Source organism: Macaca fascicularis, chromosome 12, assembly GCF_037993035.2.
Source record: "Macaca fascicularis isolate 582-1 chromosome 12, T2T-MFA8v1.1".
In the NCBI taxonomy this organism is placed as follows: Eukaryota; Metazoa; Chordata; class Mammalia; order Primates; family Cercopithecidae; genus Macaca; species Macaca fascicularis.
This window is the reverse complement of record NC_088386.1, coordinates 20,924,817-20,945,303: the sequence shown is the minus strand read 5'-3', so window position 1 is coordinate 20,945,303 and position 20,487 is coordinate 20,924,817. Positions and strand designations below refer to the sequence as shown.

General features: G+C 38.6%; 1 protein-coding gene across 4 annotated transcripts in view; it reads right to left on the bottom strand.

The window, feature by feature from the left end:
• RAB3GAP1 (RAB3 GTPase activating protein catalytic subunit 1) overlaps window positions 1-20,487 on the bottom strand; it is a 110,541-nt gene that overhangs the window by 67,848 nt on the left and 22,206 nt on the right. For all 4 annotated transcript variants that reach the window (XM_005572999.3, XM_005573001.4, XM_005573003.4 and 1 more), the window contains 2 exons: window positions 5,958-6,090; window positions 3,334-3,412 (listed from right to left, as the gene is read on the bottom strand). In XM_005572999.3, the coding sequence (XP_005573056.2) occupies window positions 3,334-3,412; window positions 5,958-6,090 (212 nt within the window). The remainder of the gene's footprint in view (window positions 1-3,333; window positions 3,413-5,957; window positions 6,091-20,487) is intronic.

Sequence of the window (20,487 nt, the reverse complement as noted above, 5' to 3'; positions counted from 1 at the left end):
AGATACTAAGTACCTGAGTTAGGAATTAAACCTAATTCATTATGTAGCCAAACAGTAAGTGTTCAATTAATGTTGAATGAATGAATGAATGAATGCATACAAAGCTCGTGCTCTGATACTATGGTGCCTTCTGATAAATTTAATCATATTAAATGTATATATTCATATTTTAAAAGGCCAGAATAGAATGTGGAAGGATTAAATTAAATTTAATATAATTATTACATCTTTTTTAGTTAATTGCTTAAGTGAACAAAAGGTCATACTAAAAGAGGAATATTTATGAAACACTATCCCGTTTACCTGCATTTACAAATAATTTTCTTTTTTTAAAGTGCTACACAGCCTATTTGCTATACGAAAACATAAACACAGATTAATATCATTTTCCCCTCCCTTAGAATTCTTTAATTTGAAAAAAATCAAAAGACCAACTGATACCAATGGAACAATTTCAAACCAGTATATAAACTTTCTTTAACTAGGTCTCCTTTCTTAAACATATACTCTTTACTAGGGCCATTTTGGTGGTAGCATGTTTTAAGACCACTCCATCCAAAATAAATAAAAGTTCACAGACACTTGGAATAATTGAAAAAGACAGAAAAGACCTTTTAAATGTGATGCAAATAGTCCCCCTTATCTGTGGGAGGTCATTTCCAAGACCCCTAGTGGATGCTTGAAACTGCAGATGATATTGAACCCTGTATGTACTGTTTTTTCTCTATGTATCTGTACCAATAGAACAGTTATGACAATATTTTGTAACAAAAGTTACATAAATGTGGTCTCTCTCTCTCTCTGTCTCTCTCAAGATATCTTATTTTACTATACTCACCCTTCTTGTGATCTGTCAATCTGATAACCAAGGTGACTACTAAGGGCCTAAGGGGCAGGTAGTGTATACATTGTAGATACACTGGACAAAGGCATGATTCACCTCCAGGACAGAACGGCCCAAGACTTCACCATACTACTCAGAACAGCATGCAATTTAAAACTTGTTGTTTTTGTCTGAAATGTTCCATTTAATATTTTCAGACTACACGTGACCACAGGTAACTGAAAGCACAGAAAGCAAAACTGCAGATAAGAAGGGGAAGACTACCTCTTACATTAATGTGTCACATTTATAGTTTAGACACAGTGAGTTTTGATTTTATCATATAACAGATCAATATCCAATATATTGAGTTTATTTCAATATTCAATAATATGTATTAAAATTTCTATGATATTTAAATGTTCTTGTCATGCTTGTCATGAGACTACAGTTAAGCACTACCCTGGATTATGAAATATATTGTGCAGAAAACATGAACCAGCAGGGCTGTGACTGCGTATCCTTAAAAAAGCCTGCCTGTGGCCGGGCGCAGTGGCTCACGCCTGTAATCCCAGCACTTTGGGAGGCCGAGGCGGGTGGATCACGAGGTCAGGAGATCGAGACCATCCTGGCTAACACCGTGAAACCCCATCTCTACTAAAAATACAAAAAAATAGCTGGGCATGGTGGTAGGCACGTGTAGTCCCAGCTACTTGGGAGGCTGAGGGAGGAGAATGGCGTGATCCCGGGAGGCAGAGGTTGCAGTGAGCCGAGATCACACCACTGTACTCCAGCCTAGGTGACACAGCAAGACTGCATCTCAAAAAAAAAAAAAAAAAAAAAAAAAAAGCCGGCTGGGCGCGGTGGCTCAAGCCTGTAATCCCAGCACTTTGGGAGGCCGAGATGGGCGGATCACAAGGTCAGGAGATCAAGACCATCCTGGCTAACACGGTGAAACCCCGTCTCTACTAAAAAATACAAAAATCTAGCCGGGCGAGGTGGCGGGCGCCTGTAGTCCCAGCTACTCGGGAGGCTGAGGCAGGAGAATGGCGTAAACCTGGGAGGCGGAGCTTGCAGTGAGCTGAGATACGGCCACTGCACTCCAGCCTGGGTGACAGAGGGAGACTCCGCCTCAAAAAAAAAAAAAAAAAAAAAAAAGCCTGCTTGCAGAAAGGAAATCCGTATACTGAAGGGAAATCTCTACTCCCATGTTTACTGCAACAGTATTCACAATAACCAAGATATGGAATCAACCTAAGTACCCATCAACAGATGAATGAATAAAGAAAATGTGGTACATATACACAATGGAATATTATTTAGCCATAAAAAAGAATGAAATCCTGTCATTTACAACAACATAGAAGGAACTGAAAGACATTTAAGTGAAATAAGCCAGGCACAGAAAGACTAGTATTGCACATGTTTTCACTAAAATGTGGGAGCTTAAAAAAAAAAATGAACTCACAGAGATAAGAGAATAGAATGATGTTAGTGTCTTATGGATAGTCATTTAAGTGTGTAAACATGGGTTAGAAGTGGGAAACTGGGTAGAAGTTTTATAAGAAGATTTAAGATGGCCAGGGAGCTTAAAAAGGCTAGCTATGAGAGGTGATACAGAGTTGACATATCTCTAAGTAGAATTACCAGATGCTTAGAAGGGTAGTGGGGAGTGGGGCATAAAGAGGGGATGGTTAATGGGACAAAAATACAGTTGGATAGAAGTAAGACCTAGAGTTCAGTAGCAAAATAGGGCGCCTATAGTTAACAACAATTTGTTGTATATTTCAAGATAAATAAAAGAATGGAATTGGAACGTTTAATTGGGGAATCCATCACCTCAAGCATTTATCATTTCTTTTGAAGATGAATATGTACAACTATTACATATGTAAAACTATTATATATCCATAATAATTAAAAACAAAAAACAAAAAGAAAAAACAAACCAAAAAAATAAAAAATAAATAAAAGCCTGCTTGCAAGGTTAGCTCTTGGCCGACAGCTGGGAATTGGGATTTGGGTAGGGTTCTCACCATTTCCAGAACTGATTAAGCTGCTCACTAAGCCTAAGTTGTTTATGCAAACAATGTAATTTATGCTGAACACCTGCTTTCCTTCTGTGAGCCTGAAATTTTGGTATATACCAGTGAAAGGGTGCTTATATGACCAGCCCCCTAATTAAAAACCTGGGGTGCTGAGCCTCTAACACTGTCTCTGATAGATAATGTTTCATATACGTCGTCACAACTTGTTGCTGAGGGCACTGAGTACATCTTGCCTGACTCCATTAGGAAAGAACTCTTAAAAGCTTGTACTTCCTCTGGACTTTGCCTCATGTGCCTCTTCCCTTTGCAGATTTTGCCCTGCATCCTGTCTCTGCAATATATCAGCTGCAATTAAATGCTGAGTCTTCTGAGTCTCCTTACCAAATCGGTGAACTTGGGGACAGTGTTGGGGTCCCCCGCAACACGCATACTAAAAGGTATCTGAGTAAAATATATACCTACCATCTTACCAGGCAATGTGCTCTTGGAGGAAAGTCGTTATTCATACACAGCAAATCTTGCATAGATTGTGGAATAACATCTACAAAAACATTTGATAATGAAAAAGTTAGTATGTTCATGATCAGGCAGAGTTTTATAATATGCTTTGAGGAAACACGTGTCTTGCTAGACCATGCAGTTTTGATATTGCTTTAAGATTCATATCTAAAGATAGCTTGAGTACAGGGAGAGGGATTTCTCATTTTTTTTTCTTCAAACAAAAGTAGCCTATAAAAAAGACATATGCCACTCCCATGTTTAAAATATTGTTTTGCTTCTGAGTCATGACTCACACAATTCCTCACCCTTACCAGAAAGCTTTGTTTTATTTATTCTTCTTGGCCTTACCTTGCCTCTACTTTTCTTCAACATTCTATTTAGAGATATGTCAACTCTGTATAACCTTCCATAGCAAGCCTTTTTAGGCCCCCTGTCCATCTTAAATGTTCTTGTAAAACTTCTACCTGGCTTCCCACTTCTAAACCATGTTTACACACTTAAATTACTATCCATGATACGGTACTAACATCAAAGATCATTATACTCATAAACACATGATAAATTCAATGCATAAAAAATAGTATCCATTCATGAAAACAATTTTTGTTATATAGCTATCATTGCTTAGCAAATCTATACTTTTTATTTTGCTAAAAGACTAAAGAGAATGCTAACGATTTGATGCTTTTCAGACCAAAAGCAATAGGCAACTCCAACAAAATAAATGATTAGTGCTCAAATCTCCTGACCTCTGATAATATAGTTTTAAATGCGTATCTGTAAAACTGAGCTAATGGTTTGGCTTGTAACTCCCACCATCAGTTATAGCCTCAATCAACCAAATTAAAAGAAAACTGCACTTTATATGTACACATGCAACGATGCCTTAACTAGCCTAAAATTCATTCACCTTTCACTGGGCCCAGGGGTTCCAAGCCTGTAATCCCAGCACTTTGGAAGGCCGAGGCAGGATCACCTGAGGTCAGGAGTTCAAGACCAGCCTGGCCAACATAACAAACCCTGTCTCTACTAAAAATACAAAAAAAAACTGGGTGTGGTGGTTGGTGCCTGTAATCTCAGCAACCTGGGAGGCTGAGGCAGGAGAACTGCTTGAACCTGGGAGGCGGAGGTTGCAGTGAGCCGAGACCGGAGGTTGCAGTGAGCCGAGATCGCGCCATTGCACTCCAGCCTGGACAACAAGAGCGAAACTCCGTCTCAAAAAAAAAAAAAAAAGAAAAAAATCATTCGCCTTCATTGTACCACAGTCTCCTTAATCTGTTCATCTCAGACCTCTGATTCTAAGCCTCCTTTTACTACAGCAGTTTTTCCTTGATGTATGGTCTTCCCTTAAATTAACAGCACTTAAATTTTCGCTACTGAATAGTTTCTTCATTAATTGGCAGAATGTTGAACCTGAAAATTGCTGGCCATTATGAGACCTCCCACCAACTGCACACACTTCCCTCTTCATCTTAAAGTTCTCATATTCACATTCTGGCTTAATTATTTTATTTTGCTGTATAATTCCTTCCATATATGTATATATGGTTAGTGTTATCTGCCCTGGTTTATGAATCTGAATGCACATATTATCTAATTGTTTTGTTTCTAAGAAGAATATACATAATAGAAAAGGTGACATAATTCTATTCCTACACAAGAAAAAGCACAGATTGTTTTCAGGTCTGAGCTTACAAATGACAATCTATTACGATCAGAAAAAATTTAACACATTCTACCTATTTATTTGCTTAGTGAATGAAGAAGGGTATTTGACTGGCAGCTCCAAAGTTCATGTTTATTCAGTATCTTGCTCACTCACTGTTATGCACTAGTTTATCTCAGGACAGAAGATTTGGATGATTTGACCTATTAACAATCATAGACACCATTTATTGAGTACCTGGCATGGGTCAGGTACTGAGATAGTTGCTTAGGTACAATTTCTCATTAAATCTGCACTTAGTAGATTTAATACTATCTTCAGGTAGTATTACTTCATTTTACAATTGAAATAACTCAAGTTTAGAAGGGTCAACTAACTAGCAAGTAGAAAAAATAAAATTTTAATCCACTTGTTTTGACTCCAAAATCTGGAGTCAATCCAAAATACTACCCTCTAATCAACAGATTTTCCTTTATTTGTAATCCTTCAAAGCCAAAGTTACTTGCTTAATTCTCCTTCTCTAATTTCCCAATTAAAAGTGATCTTTTCTCCTCTGAATTCCAACAGAACTTTATCTGTACTTCAGGATGCACTTATCACTTTTTACCTATTACTGTTACTTACTTATGTATCTTATCTTCCCTACTGGAATGTAAGTTTCATTTAAGTTTGGGTTCTACAGGGCTTGGAAAAGTACCTGGTACATGTTAGGTACTCAATAAATATGAGCTGATTTAATTAATTAAAAAATGAATGACACTGTAATTCATCCTCTACCTCAGATGTGGTGAAACAACTTTGCCTATGTAAAACAGTTCCAGAGGAACTGACACTACAGAAGAAAACTAAATTCGTCATTCAAAATTACAGCCAATCTTAAAAATCAGAAGTTAATTATTATTATACAGAAATAACTTACCCTCTAATAACTCATCCTTTCCTTCTTTATCAGTGGACTCTTGTACAAGATAATGATGAGTGACTGAGAACTTGAAGTCAGCAAAGAAAATTTCATCTGATTTCTCTTCCCATGTGCCAGAAGTAAATATACCCTACATGTAACAATAAAATGGAAAAATATTTACCTTAATGAACAGCTATCATTATATTTACTAACGACAGGGATATTTTCCCCTTTTTCTGCCCTATAAATATCCTCCATACAAAGAAAAAAGAAAAACATAAAAGTGAATACAACCAAGAGAAAATTATTTTATTTTATTTTATTTTTTATTTATTTATTTTTTTTGAGACGGAGTCTCGCTCTGTCGCCCAGGCTGGGGTGCAGTGGCCGGATCTCAGCTCACTGCAAGCTCCGCCTCCCGGGTTCACGCCATTCTCCTGCCTCAGCCTCCCGAGTAGCTGGGACTACAGGCGCCCGCCACCTCGCCCGACTAGTTTTTTATATTTTTTAGTAGAGATGGGGTTTCACCGTGTTAGCCAGGATGGTCTCGATCTCCTGACCTCGTGATCCGCCCGTCTCGGCCTCCCAAAGTGCTGGGATTACAGGCGTGAGCCACCGCGCCCGGCCGAGAAAATTATTTTATAAATGATTTATCACAGTGTTCCTTTAAAAAGAAATTTCTCCTAGAATATTAACTATCAAGTGACTTACAAAGATTAATATTTTTTTCAAGGATGTCTCTATATAAAATCATGAATACATCACTATATATTAATAATACAGCATATAGCATTATTTGACACCAGAAACTGCTTCATAAAGAAGCAGTCTGCACAATCAATTTAATGGCATGACACCTGTAGCACTTATTTAACAGATTCCTGCTTCTTTATCGAGCTTTGGCATTCAAGTCTTTCCATTTGAATAGCAACTTCTTGAATGGAAAACATATATTAACTAAGAGTTCCAAAGAGTTCCTTAGTTATACATAACCCTAACCATAAAAAAGGATTTTTCCCACAGGGCTTCTAATCTCCCATAGTTACTTTTTCCAATGGAGAGGTAAACAGTCATTACAGCATAGCACCACTACGAGGCAGGAAATACCAACCAAGCAACTAGCTAAGCACAGATAGCCCCAAACTAGACTGAAAATGTATAAGCAACAAATCTGTGAGTTACTATTTTTAAAATGTTTTCATGGCCATCCCTAGTGTAAACACCTGAATGTTTTATATATATTCCTGGAAAGATATTTATAATTCTAAATTAAATGAAATCCTATTTTAAGTGTCCTAAGTATATATTACTACATAAGTACATCAAATATCAATCTTTTCATTAGGATTTGAATTGTCATGTATGATATACATCCAAAATCATAATTTTTATTATGCTTTAAGTTCTAGGATACACGTGCAGAACATGCAAGTTTGTTACATAGGTATACACGTGCCATAGCAGTTTGCTGCACCCATCAACCCGTCATCTACATTAGGTATTTCTCCTAATGCTATCCCTCCCCTGGCCCTTTCCTCCCCCAACAGGTCCCAGTGTGTGACGTTCCCCTCCCTGTGTCACGTGTTCTCATTGTTCAACTCCCACTTATGAGTGAGAACATGCAGCGTTTGGTTTTCTGTTCCTGTGTTAGTTTGCTGAGAATGATGGTTTCCAGCTTCATCCATGTCCCTGCAAAGGACATGAACTCATCCTTTTTATGGCTGCATAGTATTCCATGGTATATATGTACCACATCTTCTTAATCCAGTCTATCATTGATGGACATTTGGGTTGGTTCCAAGTCTGTGCTATTGTGAACAGTGCTGCAATAAACATACGTGTGCCTGTGTCTTTATAGTATAATTATTTATAATCCTTTGGGTATAGACCCAGTAATGGGATTGCTTGGTCAAGGAAATAAGAGAGGACACAAACAAATGGAAAAACATTCCATGCTCATGGATGAGAAGAATCAATACTATGAAAATGGCCACACTGCCCAAAGTAATTTATAGATTCAATGCTATCCCCATCAAACTACCATTGACTTTCTTCACAGAATTAGAAAAAACTAAATGTCATATGGAACCAAAAAAGCCCTCATACAGCCAAGACAATCCTAAGCAAAAAGAACAAAGCTGGAGGTGTTGGGAGACCCCCTGAAGCTATTGCTATGGAATAAAAGATGAAATGCTCCTGATTATTGTAAATACAAAATTGCATGCAGGATTGTGTAAAGACAATGCCAGCCTGGACTGCCAGAATGAGCCAACAGCACGTGATGTTCTTCCCCTGCAGAGAGCCTACGAATGGACGTGCAGTCAGGGACATTTCACATCACCAAGATTCCTATCCCAGAAAAGCAGATGTTCATAGCTCTGGGAATAGAATGCGACCCTTGTGGAGAGTCTATACACGGACGCTTGAGGAGCGCCTGTCCATATGGATAAGACAGGGCTATAAACGCCCTCACCTTGCCATGGATCTTCTAGGCCTCTTTAGGGTTAAGGCATACTCCCTTCTGAGAATTTCTGGTCTAACCGGTTGTCTAGCTTCATGTCCTGTTTCTATGGATTGTTTGTAACCAGCTTTTGCTGCAACTATTACTGCTGAATAATATCTTGCTAATCACAGGTTATGGAAAGACTGTTTCTGTTTGAAGGCTCTGTTAGAAATTACTGATGCACACACTATATTGTAAATTCTTATCTCTGTATATTGTACTTCTGCATACAGATGTTATGTTAAAGAATTACTTCATCCCCATGTGACCATCTCACCTCATAATCAAATGACCCTAAATCCCTCACTAACCTACCCTCCCCTCACTAAAATTAATAATAAATGCTGGTATATCCAGTGCATTGTTGGCACCACGGGACCAGAAGGCAGTGACCCCCCTGGACCCAGCTTTCACTATCTTGTGTGTGTCTATTATTTCTTGACCTGCTGATCTGCCTGGGAACAAAGAAAGAGCCCTGTTCCATTGCAGGATGCAGGCCAGATCCCACAATATGGAGGCATCACACTACCTAACTTCAAACTATACTACAAAGCTACAGTAATCAAAACAGCATGGTACTGGTACCAAAACAGAAATATAGACCAAGGGAACAGAACAGAGGCCTCAGAAATAACAAGACACATTTACAACCATCTGATCTTTGATAAACCTGACAAAAACAAGCAATGGGGAAAGGATTCCCTTTTAATAAATGGTATTGGGAAAACTGGCTATCCATATGCAGAAAACTGAAAGTGGACCCCTTCCTTATACCTCATACAAAAATTAATTCAAGATGGATTAAAGACTTAAACGTAAGACCTAAAGCCATAGAAACCCTAGAAGAAAACCTAGGCAATACCACTTAGGACATAGGCATGGGCAAAGACTTCATGATTAAAACACCAAAAGCAATGGTAACAAATGGGATCTAATTACTAAAGAGCTTCTGCACAGCAAAAGAAACTATCATCAGAGTGAACAGGCAACCTACAGAATGGGAGAAAATTTTTGCAATCTATCCATCTGACAAAGGGCTAATGGATCCAGAATCTACAAATAAACAAATTTACTAGAAAAAAACAACCCCATCAAAAAGTGGGCGGAGAATTTATTTTTTTCTTTTTTTTGAGACCAAGGCTCGCTCTGTCACCCAGGCTGGAGTGCAGTGGTGTGATCTCGGTTCACTGCAACCTCCGCCTCCTAGGTTTAAGCGATTCTCCTGCATCAGTCTCCCGTGTTGCTGGGATTGCAGGTATGCACCACCATGCCTGGCTAATTTTTGTATTTTTAGTAGAGACCAGGTTTCACTATGTTGGCCAGGCTGGTCTTGAACTCTTGACCTCAAGTTATCTGCCCACCTCAGCCTCCCAAAGTGGTGGGATTACAGGCATGAGCCACCACATCTGGCCAAAAATCATAATTTTTATGTGTGGGGTGGGTTTCTTTACCATGAGGTTGACCTGTGTTAAATCAAGGCATCAATGGCCTATACAAAAGGCTCAAGAGCCAATAAGTAATATGATAATGTACATAAGAGTTTGTTACGCTAGAAGAAATGTCCAATATAAAGCAGTGATAGCTAAAACGAGGTAAAAGAAAGTCCAGAAAAGGAGAGAGAAATTCCTTTTTCAAGTTTGCAGTAAATCTAAAATACTCTTTTTAAATGATACAGTGATACTGTCTGACCCTAATTCTGGATTCTGGTACTATTGTCAACCTTACTGACATCTATCTAGAGGAAGATTTGATTGTATTCAATAAGCGACAAGGCAACCAAGTTCTGTCTCCAAAACAGACTCAACTGATAAACAACACTCTAACATCCCATATTCAATTCCATCAGGATATAGTCATTTGATACCAAATTCCAGTATGGTGAATTTTTAAATCATCATGTTCAGCAAAAAAGTTAGATATGAAGAGTGATACTGTATGAGTCTAGCTATAAAAAGCTTAAGAGCAGGAAAAACTAAAATATACAGTGAAAGAAGTCAAAACTGTGATTACCTCTGGGATTGAAAAACAAGCAATCTTTCTGGGATAATGAAAATGTTCTATATTTTTATATGAATGGTGGTAACATGGGTATATACATTTGTTAAAACAATTACATACATGAGCTCTGTAAACTTTGCTGTGTATAAATCATAACCCAACAAATTTAAAAAATCAATAAAATATCCCTTAAAAATGAGATAAAGAAGTGGAAAAATAACTTCTGAGGAAAATGTGAGTGTTGGTGAGAGGAAGATGCTCTTTTTCCAAAAGAAAAGACAGTAATGGCAATTATGTAACAACAGCATGCTACTAATCATAATTTGGCACCAACAATCCTTTCCACTTATCTTTCTACCTACTCAATAAACATTAGGTAACTAAGATAGAGTCTAAGTCATAACTTTGGAGGGCCAAAGACCTCAGTAAGATAAAGATCACTGCCTTAGTTAACCCCTTCACAATATGTTTCCCGGACTGTTTTAATAGCCTTCCATCCTTCTACGTCGTTAACTTCCTAAAATACAAATATGCTATTTTTCCTCCTCCACTTAAATTATTCAACAACTTTCCATAATCAATAATAGTGACCTCTATCAGTAAAAATCTAATTATACACCTCCATATATTTATTTCCAATTATGTATTATAGTATTACACATATTGTATAAAAACAAAAAAACTGACATTAAAAGGATATAAAAATGTAACATAATTAGAAGTTATAATACACAAATATTTCAACATGAGCACATTGGTGGAAATACAAAGCTTACAGATCTGACCCTATTCCTTTCCAGTTTTACCCCCACATCAACCTTCCATCTTCCTTGTATTACAACTATGCCTAACAACTTGTTTTTCCCCAGAGGCATGCTTTCTTCATAAACCTGTGCGTAGGCTATTCCTACTGCTCTTCTCTGCTTCATTCTTTTAGTATACTTTTAGCTCATTCTTCAAAACTCAACCTAAATATTAATTCCTATTGAAAATGTGCCTTTGATTATTTTCAAGCAGTTAGTGATTTCTTAGCATCTTGTTCAAATACAAGAACAATACCTTATTCTAATTGCTTATTTATACGTCTATTTCTCCACTAGATTGTGAAAAGCAAAGACTATTGTTCTACTCATATTTGCAGCCCAGTACTTAACAGTACTTACATGCTTAATATGTATTTAGGGAATTACCTTTGTTCAGTATTAATAATAACCCCTACAACTTCCAAAGGTACTAGAAAATATTTCCTAACCAGTATGTTATCCAGTAACGTACTGGATATCCATATATTTGAGTAATATATACACTGTGATCTAACAAGTTGAAATAGCACACAACCCCATCATGTCTTGAACTGCTGCAACAACTAGATATCCACATGCAAAAGAACAAAGTTGGATCCTTGTCTTACTCTAGACTTCAAAATTAACTAAAAATGGATTGCAGATCTAAATGTAAGAGCTAAAACTATAGATACCATCAAGAAAGTAAAAGGATGACTCACAATGATACATGCTGCAACATAGAGAATGGGAGAAGATGTCTGCAAATTATGTACCCCATAGGGACTTGTATCCAGAATATATAAAGAACTCTTACAATTGGATAAGGAGAAGACAACCCAATTTTATTACTATTTTTATTTTCTGAGGCGTTTCACTCTTGTTGCCCAGGTTGGAGTGCAATGGAGTGATCTCGGCTCATTGCAATCTCTGCCTCCCGGGTTCAAGTGATTCTCCTGCCTCAGCCTCCCAAGTAGCTGGGATTACAGGCATGCACCACGACATTTGGCTGTTTTATTTTTAGTAGAGACAGGGTTTCACCATGTTGGTCGGGCTAGCCGCAAACTCCTGACCTCAGATGATCCACCGCCTTGGCCTCCCAAAGTGCTGGGATTACAGGAATGAGCCACCGCACCTGGCTGACAACCAAAATTTAAAATGGGCAAAGGACCTGAAAGGACATTTCTCTAAAAAAGGTATACAAACAGCCAATAAAAACATCAAAAGATGTTCAACATCATCAGCCATTAGGGAAATGCAAATCAAAACCACAATGAGATACTACTTCATATCTACTAGGATGGCTATAATTAAAACAAAAACAAGAACAAAAACAAAAAATAGTGTTGGACACAGTGGCTGACACCTATAATGCCAGCACTTTGAGAGGCTGAGGCAGGAGGACTGCTTGAGGCCAAGAGTTTAAGACCAGCCTGAGAAACAATGAGACCCCATCCCTAACCGAAAAAAAAATTTTTTTTGAGTGTGTTGGTACATGCCTATAGTCCTACCTACTTGGAAGGCTGAGGCAGGAGGATCACTTGAGACCCAGGAGTTTGAGATTACAGTGAACTATGATTGTGGCACTGCAATCCAGCCTGGGCAATAGAGCAAGACCTTGCCTCTAAAAAATAAAAATAAAAATAAAAATTTTTCTCAGGAGTCCTATACATGGCTGGTAGAAATGTAAAATCAAAGAGCCACTCTGGAAAACAGTCTGGCAGGTCCTCAAAAGGTTAAAAATAAACTTAAGATCCAGAAACTCTACTCCTAGATATATAGCCAAAAGAAATAAAAACATACGTCCACCCAAAAACTTAATGCTATAAATGCTCACAGCATTACTCACAGTAACCAAAAGGTGGAAACAACTCAAATTCCCACCAATAGGCAAAGATAAATGTGGTATATCCCTAAAATGAAATATTATTCAGCAATGAAAACAATCAGCCCTCCATATCTGCAGATTCCATATCCCTAGATTCAACCAACTATGGGCTGAAAATATTCAGAAAAAAACCCATCAATACAACAATTTAAAATAATATATATGTATTTTTAAAAATACTTATACAGCATTTACATTGTATTAGGTATTATACGTAATCCAGAGAGGATTTAATGTGTGGGATAATGTGTGTAGGCCATCTGCTAATATGCCATTTTATATAAGGGACTTGAGCATCCAGGAATTTTGGTATCCACAACAGGGATAGGGGAATGGTGTCTTGGAACCAGTCCCCCCAAGGATACCAAGGGATGACTACACTGATAAATGGCACAATATGACAAACCTGGAAAACATTATATCAGGTGAAAGAAGCCAGTTACAAAAGTGTACATATTGGCCAGGCACGGTGGCTCACGCCTGTAATTCCAGCACTTTGGGAGGCCGAGGCGGGTGGATCACCTGAGGTCAGGTGATCATGACAATTTGAGATTAATAAATAGTTTCTAACCATTGAACAAAAACAACCCAGTCATCTAGATACATTCCACTCCATACAGGTGGCCTGGCTGGCCTTCAGCCTGGATCAAGATCATCCCACTAAAAGCACAAAAGCACAGAAAGGAATGATATCAAGGCTCAGTCCAAAAGCCCTTTTGTATGCAACTTTTGACTTTCATTCCACAAGGGAAATTCAGAAACAAAGGGGAACTTGAGATAGTCCTTCTTCAGTTACCAAGAACCACAATTCATCCAGACAACATTCAACTACCTAAGAACTGTCATAGAAAGAGATCCTGAGCAAAGGGGACACAGCCAACTGTTAAGTGAAAAACCAGACCAAATATAAGAAGAAATCCTCAGGGAAAAGAATCAGCCAGGTATTGATTCACGTAGGCATGAGGTACATTGGTTAACACAAATAAGCCTTCTTTAAAGGAAACAAGTACCCTTTAGCATCATCTCAGGCACTCAGATCTAATAGGCACTTGGGCCTACCTTAGCAGTCAAAATTTATACTCCTTTCCGAGCCAGCCTGGCTTCATTTTAAGCCTGTGTATTTTATTTCCTGATCTGACCTTCTCCTCTGTATATATGATCTTCTCATCTGCTCATAAATATGTATCACATTTACGTATATCCACCAAGGATTTTAATTACTCCAATTGCATATACTTGAAGTTCATTATAAGTATTTTTTTTAAGTAAAAGCAGACTGTACAAATTAATTTCCTGCTCTTCAGGATAGGATACTCACATCTCTAAGTACCTACTAAGCCAGATAATTCATGTATGTGTGTGCCTGTGCATACATAAAATCTTTTAACACTGAAATTAAACTTACATGAGGTTAAGGATTAACCTCATTCTATGGATGAGAAAAGGTTAAGAGACTGAAAAACCTGTCCCAGGTTACCAAACTATTAAGTGGTAAACTGATTTGTCGTATCATTTACCAGTAGCGTAAGTGGACATGATTAAGGACATAACTAAGGACATGATTGGATAAATGCCAGATGAGTAAGCCATCAGTAGATTTGTGAAGAAAATTGGATCCCTGTTAGCCTTTAGGTAAGGTAAAACTGATAAGAACAGATGAGGATTTGGGGCAGGAAATTGAACTGCGAATTTAGGAAACAACCCAGCTCAGCTAAAGTTCCCTATCGGGGAGTAGAGAAAAAAGGTGGAGAAATTAGGGACCTGACCATGGAAGCCTATGAATATCAGTCCTAGTTCAGACTATCCTGTAGGCAATGGAAAGCCATTGAAGGCTTCTGTGAAGGATCATAATATAATGACAGCATTAGTTCAGGAGAAGTCATCTGAACACACTGGAAGGAGAAAAACAAATGAGAAAGAGAAGGTAAGGAAGGGGAAAGCATGGAGAAGTAATAAAGACAATCAGAAAGTAGTATAGAGGCCAGGTGTGGTGACTTAGGCCTGTAATTGCAGCACTTTGGGAGGCCAAGATGGGAGGATCACTGGAGCCCAGGAGTTCAAGACCATCCTGGACAACACAGTGAAACCACATTTCTGGCTGGGCACAGTGGCTTACGCCTGTAATCCCAGCACTGTGGGAGGCTGAGGCGGGCGGATCACAAGATCAAGAAATCGATACCATTCTGGCCAACATGGTGAAACCCCGTCTCTACTAAAAAATTTTTAAAAAATTAGCCAGGCGTGGTGGCGCGTGCCTGTAATCCCAGCTACTCAGGAGGTTGAGGCAGGAAAATTGCTTGAACCTGGGAGGTAGAGGTTGCAGTGAGCCAAGATAGTGCCACTGCACTCCAGCCTGGGCGACAGAGCGAGACTCCATCTTTAAAAAAAAAAAGAAACCACATTTCTACAAAAAATAAAAAAATTAGTGAGGTGTGTTGGCACATGCCTGTGGTCCCAGCTACTCTAGAGGCTGAGGCAGAGGATCACTTGATCCCAGGAGGTCAAGGCTGCACTCCAGCCTGGGCAACACAGCAACACTGTGTCTCAAGAAAAGAAAAGAAGAGGGAGAGGGAGAGGAAGGAGGGGAGGGGAGAAGGGAAGGGAAGAGATAGGGAAGGGAAAAGAAAGGGAGGGAAGGGAGGTATTAATATAGCCCAGTGACTGCAGAGGAAAATAATGGGAGGATATTTGTCCTACCAGAATGTATAATAAATTTATAGTAAATAAAAAATAAAATGATATTTATATAGGAATAAACATTATTCAGAATCCAGAAACCGATCCAAATACATATGGGAACTCAGTACATAATAAAGGGAACATATTCAATGGGACAGTTTGGAAAAGTTGGCTATCCAATAGCAAAACAAAAAAAGTCTCATTTCACTCACAAAAAGTAATTCTAAGTAGAATATCTAAATGTTAAAAGAAAAAATCTTTCTTTAGAAGATAAGTACTAAAAAATAGAGAAGTATAAATTTATCAGAGTAAGGTCAAGAGACCCTTTCTACATACAGGATGAAATCCAGAAGTCATAAAGAACCTAACTACTTAAAAATATAAACTCTTACCTTACATTACACATAAAAATCAAAATGGATCAAAGGTCTAAACATAAGAGCTAACAACTATAAATCTCTTAGAAGTAAACAGGGGAAATCCTTCATAACACTTGAATTTGCAATTGTTTATTGAACAGGACACTAAACGCACAGGCAACAAAAGAAAAAATAAAATGAATTTCATCAAAATTAAAAACTTTTGTGCATCAAAGTATACTATCAACAGAGTGAAAAGGCAACGCATGAATGGGAGAAAATATTTGCAAGTCATATATCACATAAGAGATTAATATCTAGAATACATAAAGAACTCTTACAACTTGACAACAAAAGAAATAATCCAATTGTAAAAATAGGCAAAGGACTTCAATAAACATTTCTCCCAAGAACGTAGACAAATAGGCAATAAGAACAGGAAAAGATGCTCAATATCCCTAATTATTGGGGAAATGCAAATCAAAACCACAACCACTTCATACTCATTAGAATGATTATCATTTTTTTCAAAAAAAAAAAAAAAAAAAAGCACCAGGAAATAACAGTGTAGAAATTGAGCCCTTGGGCATTGCTGGTGAGAATGTAAACTGCTACAGCCACTGTGGAAAACGACGTGATGGTTCCTCAAAAAATTAAACAAAGAATTACTATAGGACCCAACAATTCTACTTCTGGTTGTATACCCAAAAGACACCAGCAGTTTCTTGGTTGTTTTTTTTTTTTTTTTTTTTTTTGTAGAGATAGGGTCTCGCTATCTCTATAGGTTATGTTGCCCAGGCTGGTCTCAAACTCCTGGCCTCAAGCAATCTTCCTGTCTAGGCCTCCCAAAATGCTGGGATTATAGGCGTGAGCCACCATGCCCAGGCTACACAAAGGAACTGAAAGCAAGTAGAACAGATACTTGTATAACACATGTTCACAGTAGCATTATTCACAATAGTCTCAAGGTAGAAGCAACAGATGACAGATGAATGAATGGATTTTGTTGTTGTTGTTGTCGTTGTTGTTGTTGTTGTTGAGATGGAGTGTTGTTCTGTCGCCCGGGCTGGAGTGGTGCAGCGGCTCAATCTCATATCACTGTAACCTCCACCTCCCAGGTTCAAGTGATTCTCCTGTCTCAGCCTCCTCAGTAGCTGGGACCACAGGCGTGCGCCACAATGCCTGGCTAATTTTTTTATTTTTAGTAGAGATGTGGTTTCACCATGTTGGCCAGCTGATCTCAAACTCCTGACCTCAGGTGATCCACCCGCCTTGGCCTCCCAAAGTGCTGTGATTATAGGCGTGGGCCACCGTGCCTGGCCAATGGATTTTAAAATATGGTATATACATATAATGGAATATTATTCAGCCTTCAAAAGGAATGAAATTCTGACACATGCTACAACATGAATGAACCTTGAAGATATTACTTCATGTTTCATGTTAAGTGAAACATGTCAGACACAAAAGGACAAATATCGTATGATGCCTCTTATGTGAGGCTATTATTGTTTAATGGGTAGAGTTTGTTTGGGATGATAAAATTGTTCTAAATATGGATGATGGTAATAATTGCATAACAATGTGAATATATTTAATGCTACTGAACTAAACATCTAAAAATGGTAAATTTTATATATTTTGCCATAGTAAAAATACATATAAACTCTTGTGAAGCATAAGACATTCAAATTAAAAGCAAAATGACAGACGAGGGAAAATATCTGCAACCCAGAGAGTCAGCATTCATAAAAATAGAAAAGCCCTTGCACAATCCAATGAGACAGCAGAAAATTGGTTAGTGTATCTAACATGCCATCAAAAAGGAAATTCTAATATCTAATAAACACTAACGAATGCTCAATCTCACGAGTGCTCAGGAAAATATAAATAAAAATGAGATAGTTTTAGTCTGTTATATTGGCAAAAATATAATGAAAATAAACAGTGTGGACGGAGTGAGGATATGGGTGCTTTCATATACCATATGTGGAAAAAGTACAAATGCAGTCAACTATTTTGGCAGAAAACATGGCTGTATTTATCAAAAGTAAGAATCATGTTCTCTTTGACTGAGTAATTCCACTTTCAGAAATCTGTTACAGAAGACCGGGCGCAGTGGCTCATGCCTGTAATCCCAGCACTTTAGGAGGCTGAGGCGGGTAGATCAGGAGGTCAGGAGATCGAGACATCCTGGCTAACATGGTGAAACCCTGTCTCTATTTAAAATACAAAAAATTAGCTGGGCGTGGTGGCACATGCCTGTAGTACCAGCTACTCGGGAGGCTGAGGCAGGAGAATCACTTGAACCCAGGAGGCAGAGGTTGCAGTGAGCCGAGATTGTGCCACTGCACTCCAGCCTGGCAACAGAATGAGACCCCGTCTCAAAAAAAAAAAAAAAAATTCTGTTACAGAAATATTCATACAAACATGCAAGAGTAGTATTCACAAGGAGAAGGAGATTGGTGGGCTCAAATGAAAATGTCTACAGAGACTGACACTCCGTGACCACACAATGAAATAAAAAAAGTTTTTTGATCCTATGAATCCCACGAATTTTAGTTCCTCACTCTCAAATGAGTAGCTAGAGATCATCAGATATTTGAGGAAAACCCCCATATGAAGGAAACAGTAACCCCCAATAAGAAAAAGACAAATATGCAAGAGTATGTAGAACAATGCTTACCACCACAGTACCTTAACTGCAAAAACTGGAAAGTAAATATTCTTCAATAGGAATATGTATAAACCCATCATGATAATCATACAACAGACTACAATGCAAGCGTTAAAGTAACAAGAGATGTTTATGTCCTATCTTGCAAACACGCCAAGATACAGTTTTAAAAAAGAAGATAACTGTAATAAAAAGTGATTGATCTTTTTTTCAAGGTATAATGTATGCACATGGAACTGTTAAAAGTTGTTCTGAAAAGTAGATGGAGAAGTGAGGAGGAGGGGACTATCACTTTTTTATACATATGCATCATTTGGTGTGGTTACATTATTTTTATAATTAAAGGTCTCTAAAATTTTTTAATGAAAGAATTTGCTACTCAAAAAGTAGAAAATAACAAGGGAAACAATGGGGACTGGTTCCATAGGACAGTCTTCTAGGCCCCTAGACAGATGCCTTGCCCTAAAATATTTCCCCATATAATTTTAAAGTGTTGACTTAACTTTTCTTACATTTTTCTGAAATTCCAGAAGCATTTTTTTTTAACGTTAAAAACTTGAGGACTAAATGATGCAAAGTGTGGAGTCCTGATTAGTAAGCAACAAGGAAGGGTTCCCAGGCGGGGGAGAAAAATTTTTCCAAGAGACAACTAATCACAAACAACCTGCTGGCACAACATTCTGTTCCCAAATACCTCACCCGTACATGGCTCCTTTGTCATGACCCTACAAAACTTCCCTCCACGGCCGGGCGCGGTGGCTCACGCCTGTAATCCTAGCAGTTTGGGGGGCTGAGGCGGGCGGATCACTAGGTCAGGAGATCGAGACCATCCTGGCAAACATGGTGAAACCCCGTCTCTACTAAAAATACAAATATTAGCCGAGCGTGGTGGCAGGCACCTGTACTCCCAGCTACTCGGGAGGCTGAGGCAGGAGAATGGCATGAACCTGGGGGGGGGGGCGGAGCTTGCAGTGAGTGGACATCACGCCACTGCACTCCAGCCTGGGCGACAAAGCAAGACTCTGTCTCACAAAAACAAAACAAAAACAAAAACAAAAACAAAACAAAAACTTCCCTCCAGCTCCTGCCCCTTAGTAGACAGCCCCTTCTCTGCTGTGCTGCCAGTATCATATCTTCATACTTTCTCTAATACATACTTCCTCTAAATATATCTACGTACTTTCTCTAAATCTGCCTGTCTTTACCTACAACTGTCTTGGTAAATCCTTTACTGTCCAAGACACTGGCCCCAGCCAGTGGCACCTGCAACATTTTGGTGGCCCTTCTGGGGAGTGCTTGGGGACTGCTTGGGGAGCTCTCTCTTACTGTCTGCATTTCCTCTCCTCCAACTCCAGTATCTTGATGGACAGTGCCCAAGCCTGGAGACAACTGAAGGTTCCTGGCCAGGGCCAGTAAAAAGATGTCTGACTCGCTACCCAATCGGGTAAGAATTCAAAGTTTGCTTTCCTTTTTAGTCTTCTGGCAGACAAAGTCTAGTATTCCTCCGGCAATGAACGACAGGTGGCCAGGGCCACTCCCTGGTGTAGCCTGAAGGCTAGGGCCTGAACAGATTTGGCTGCCTTACCCAGAAAGGATAGGAGAGAGCCTATCCTTTCTGGTCAAAAGTCCCCAAACCCTAAGTTCGGCATAACTGGCGGC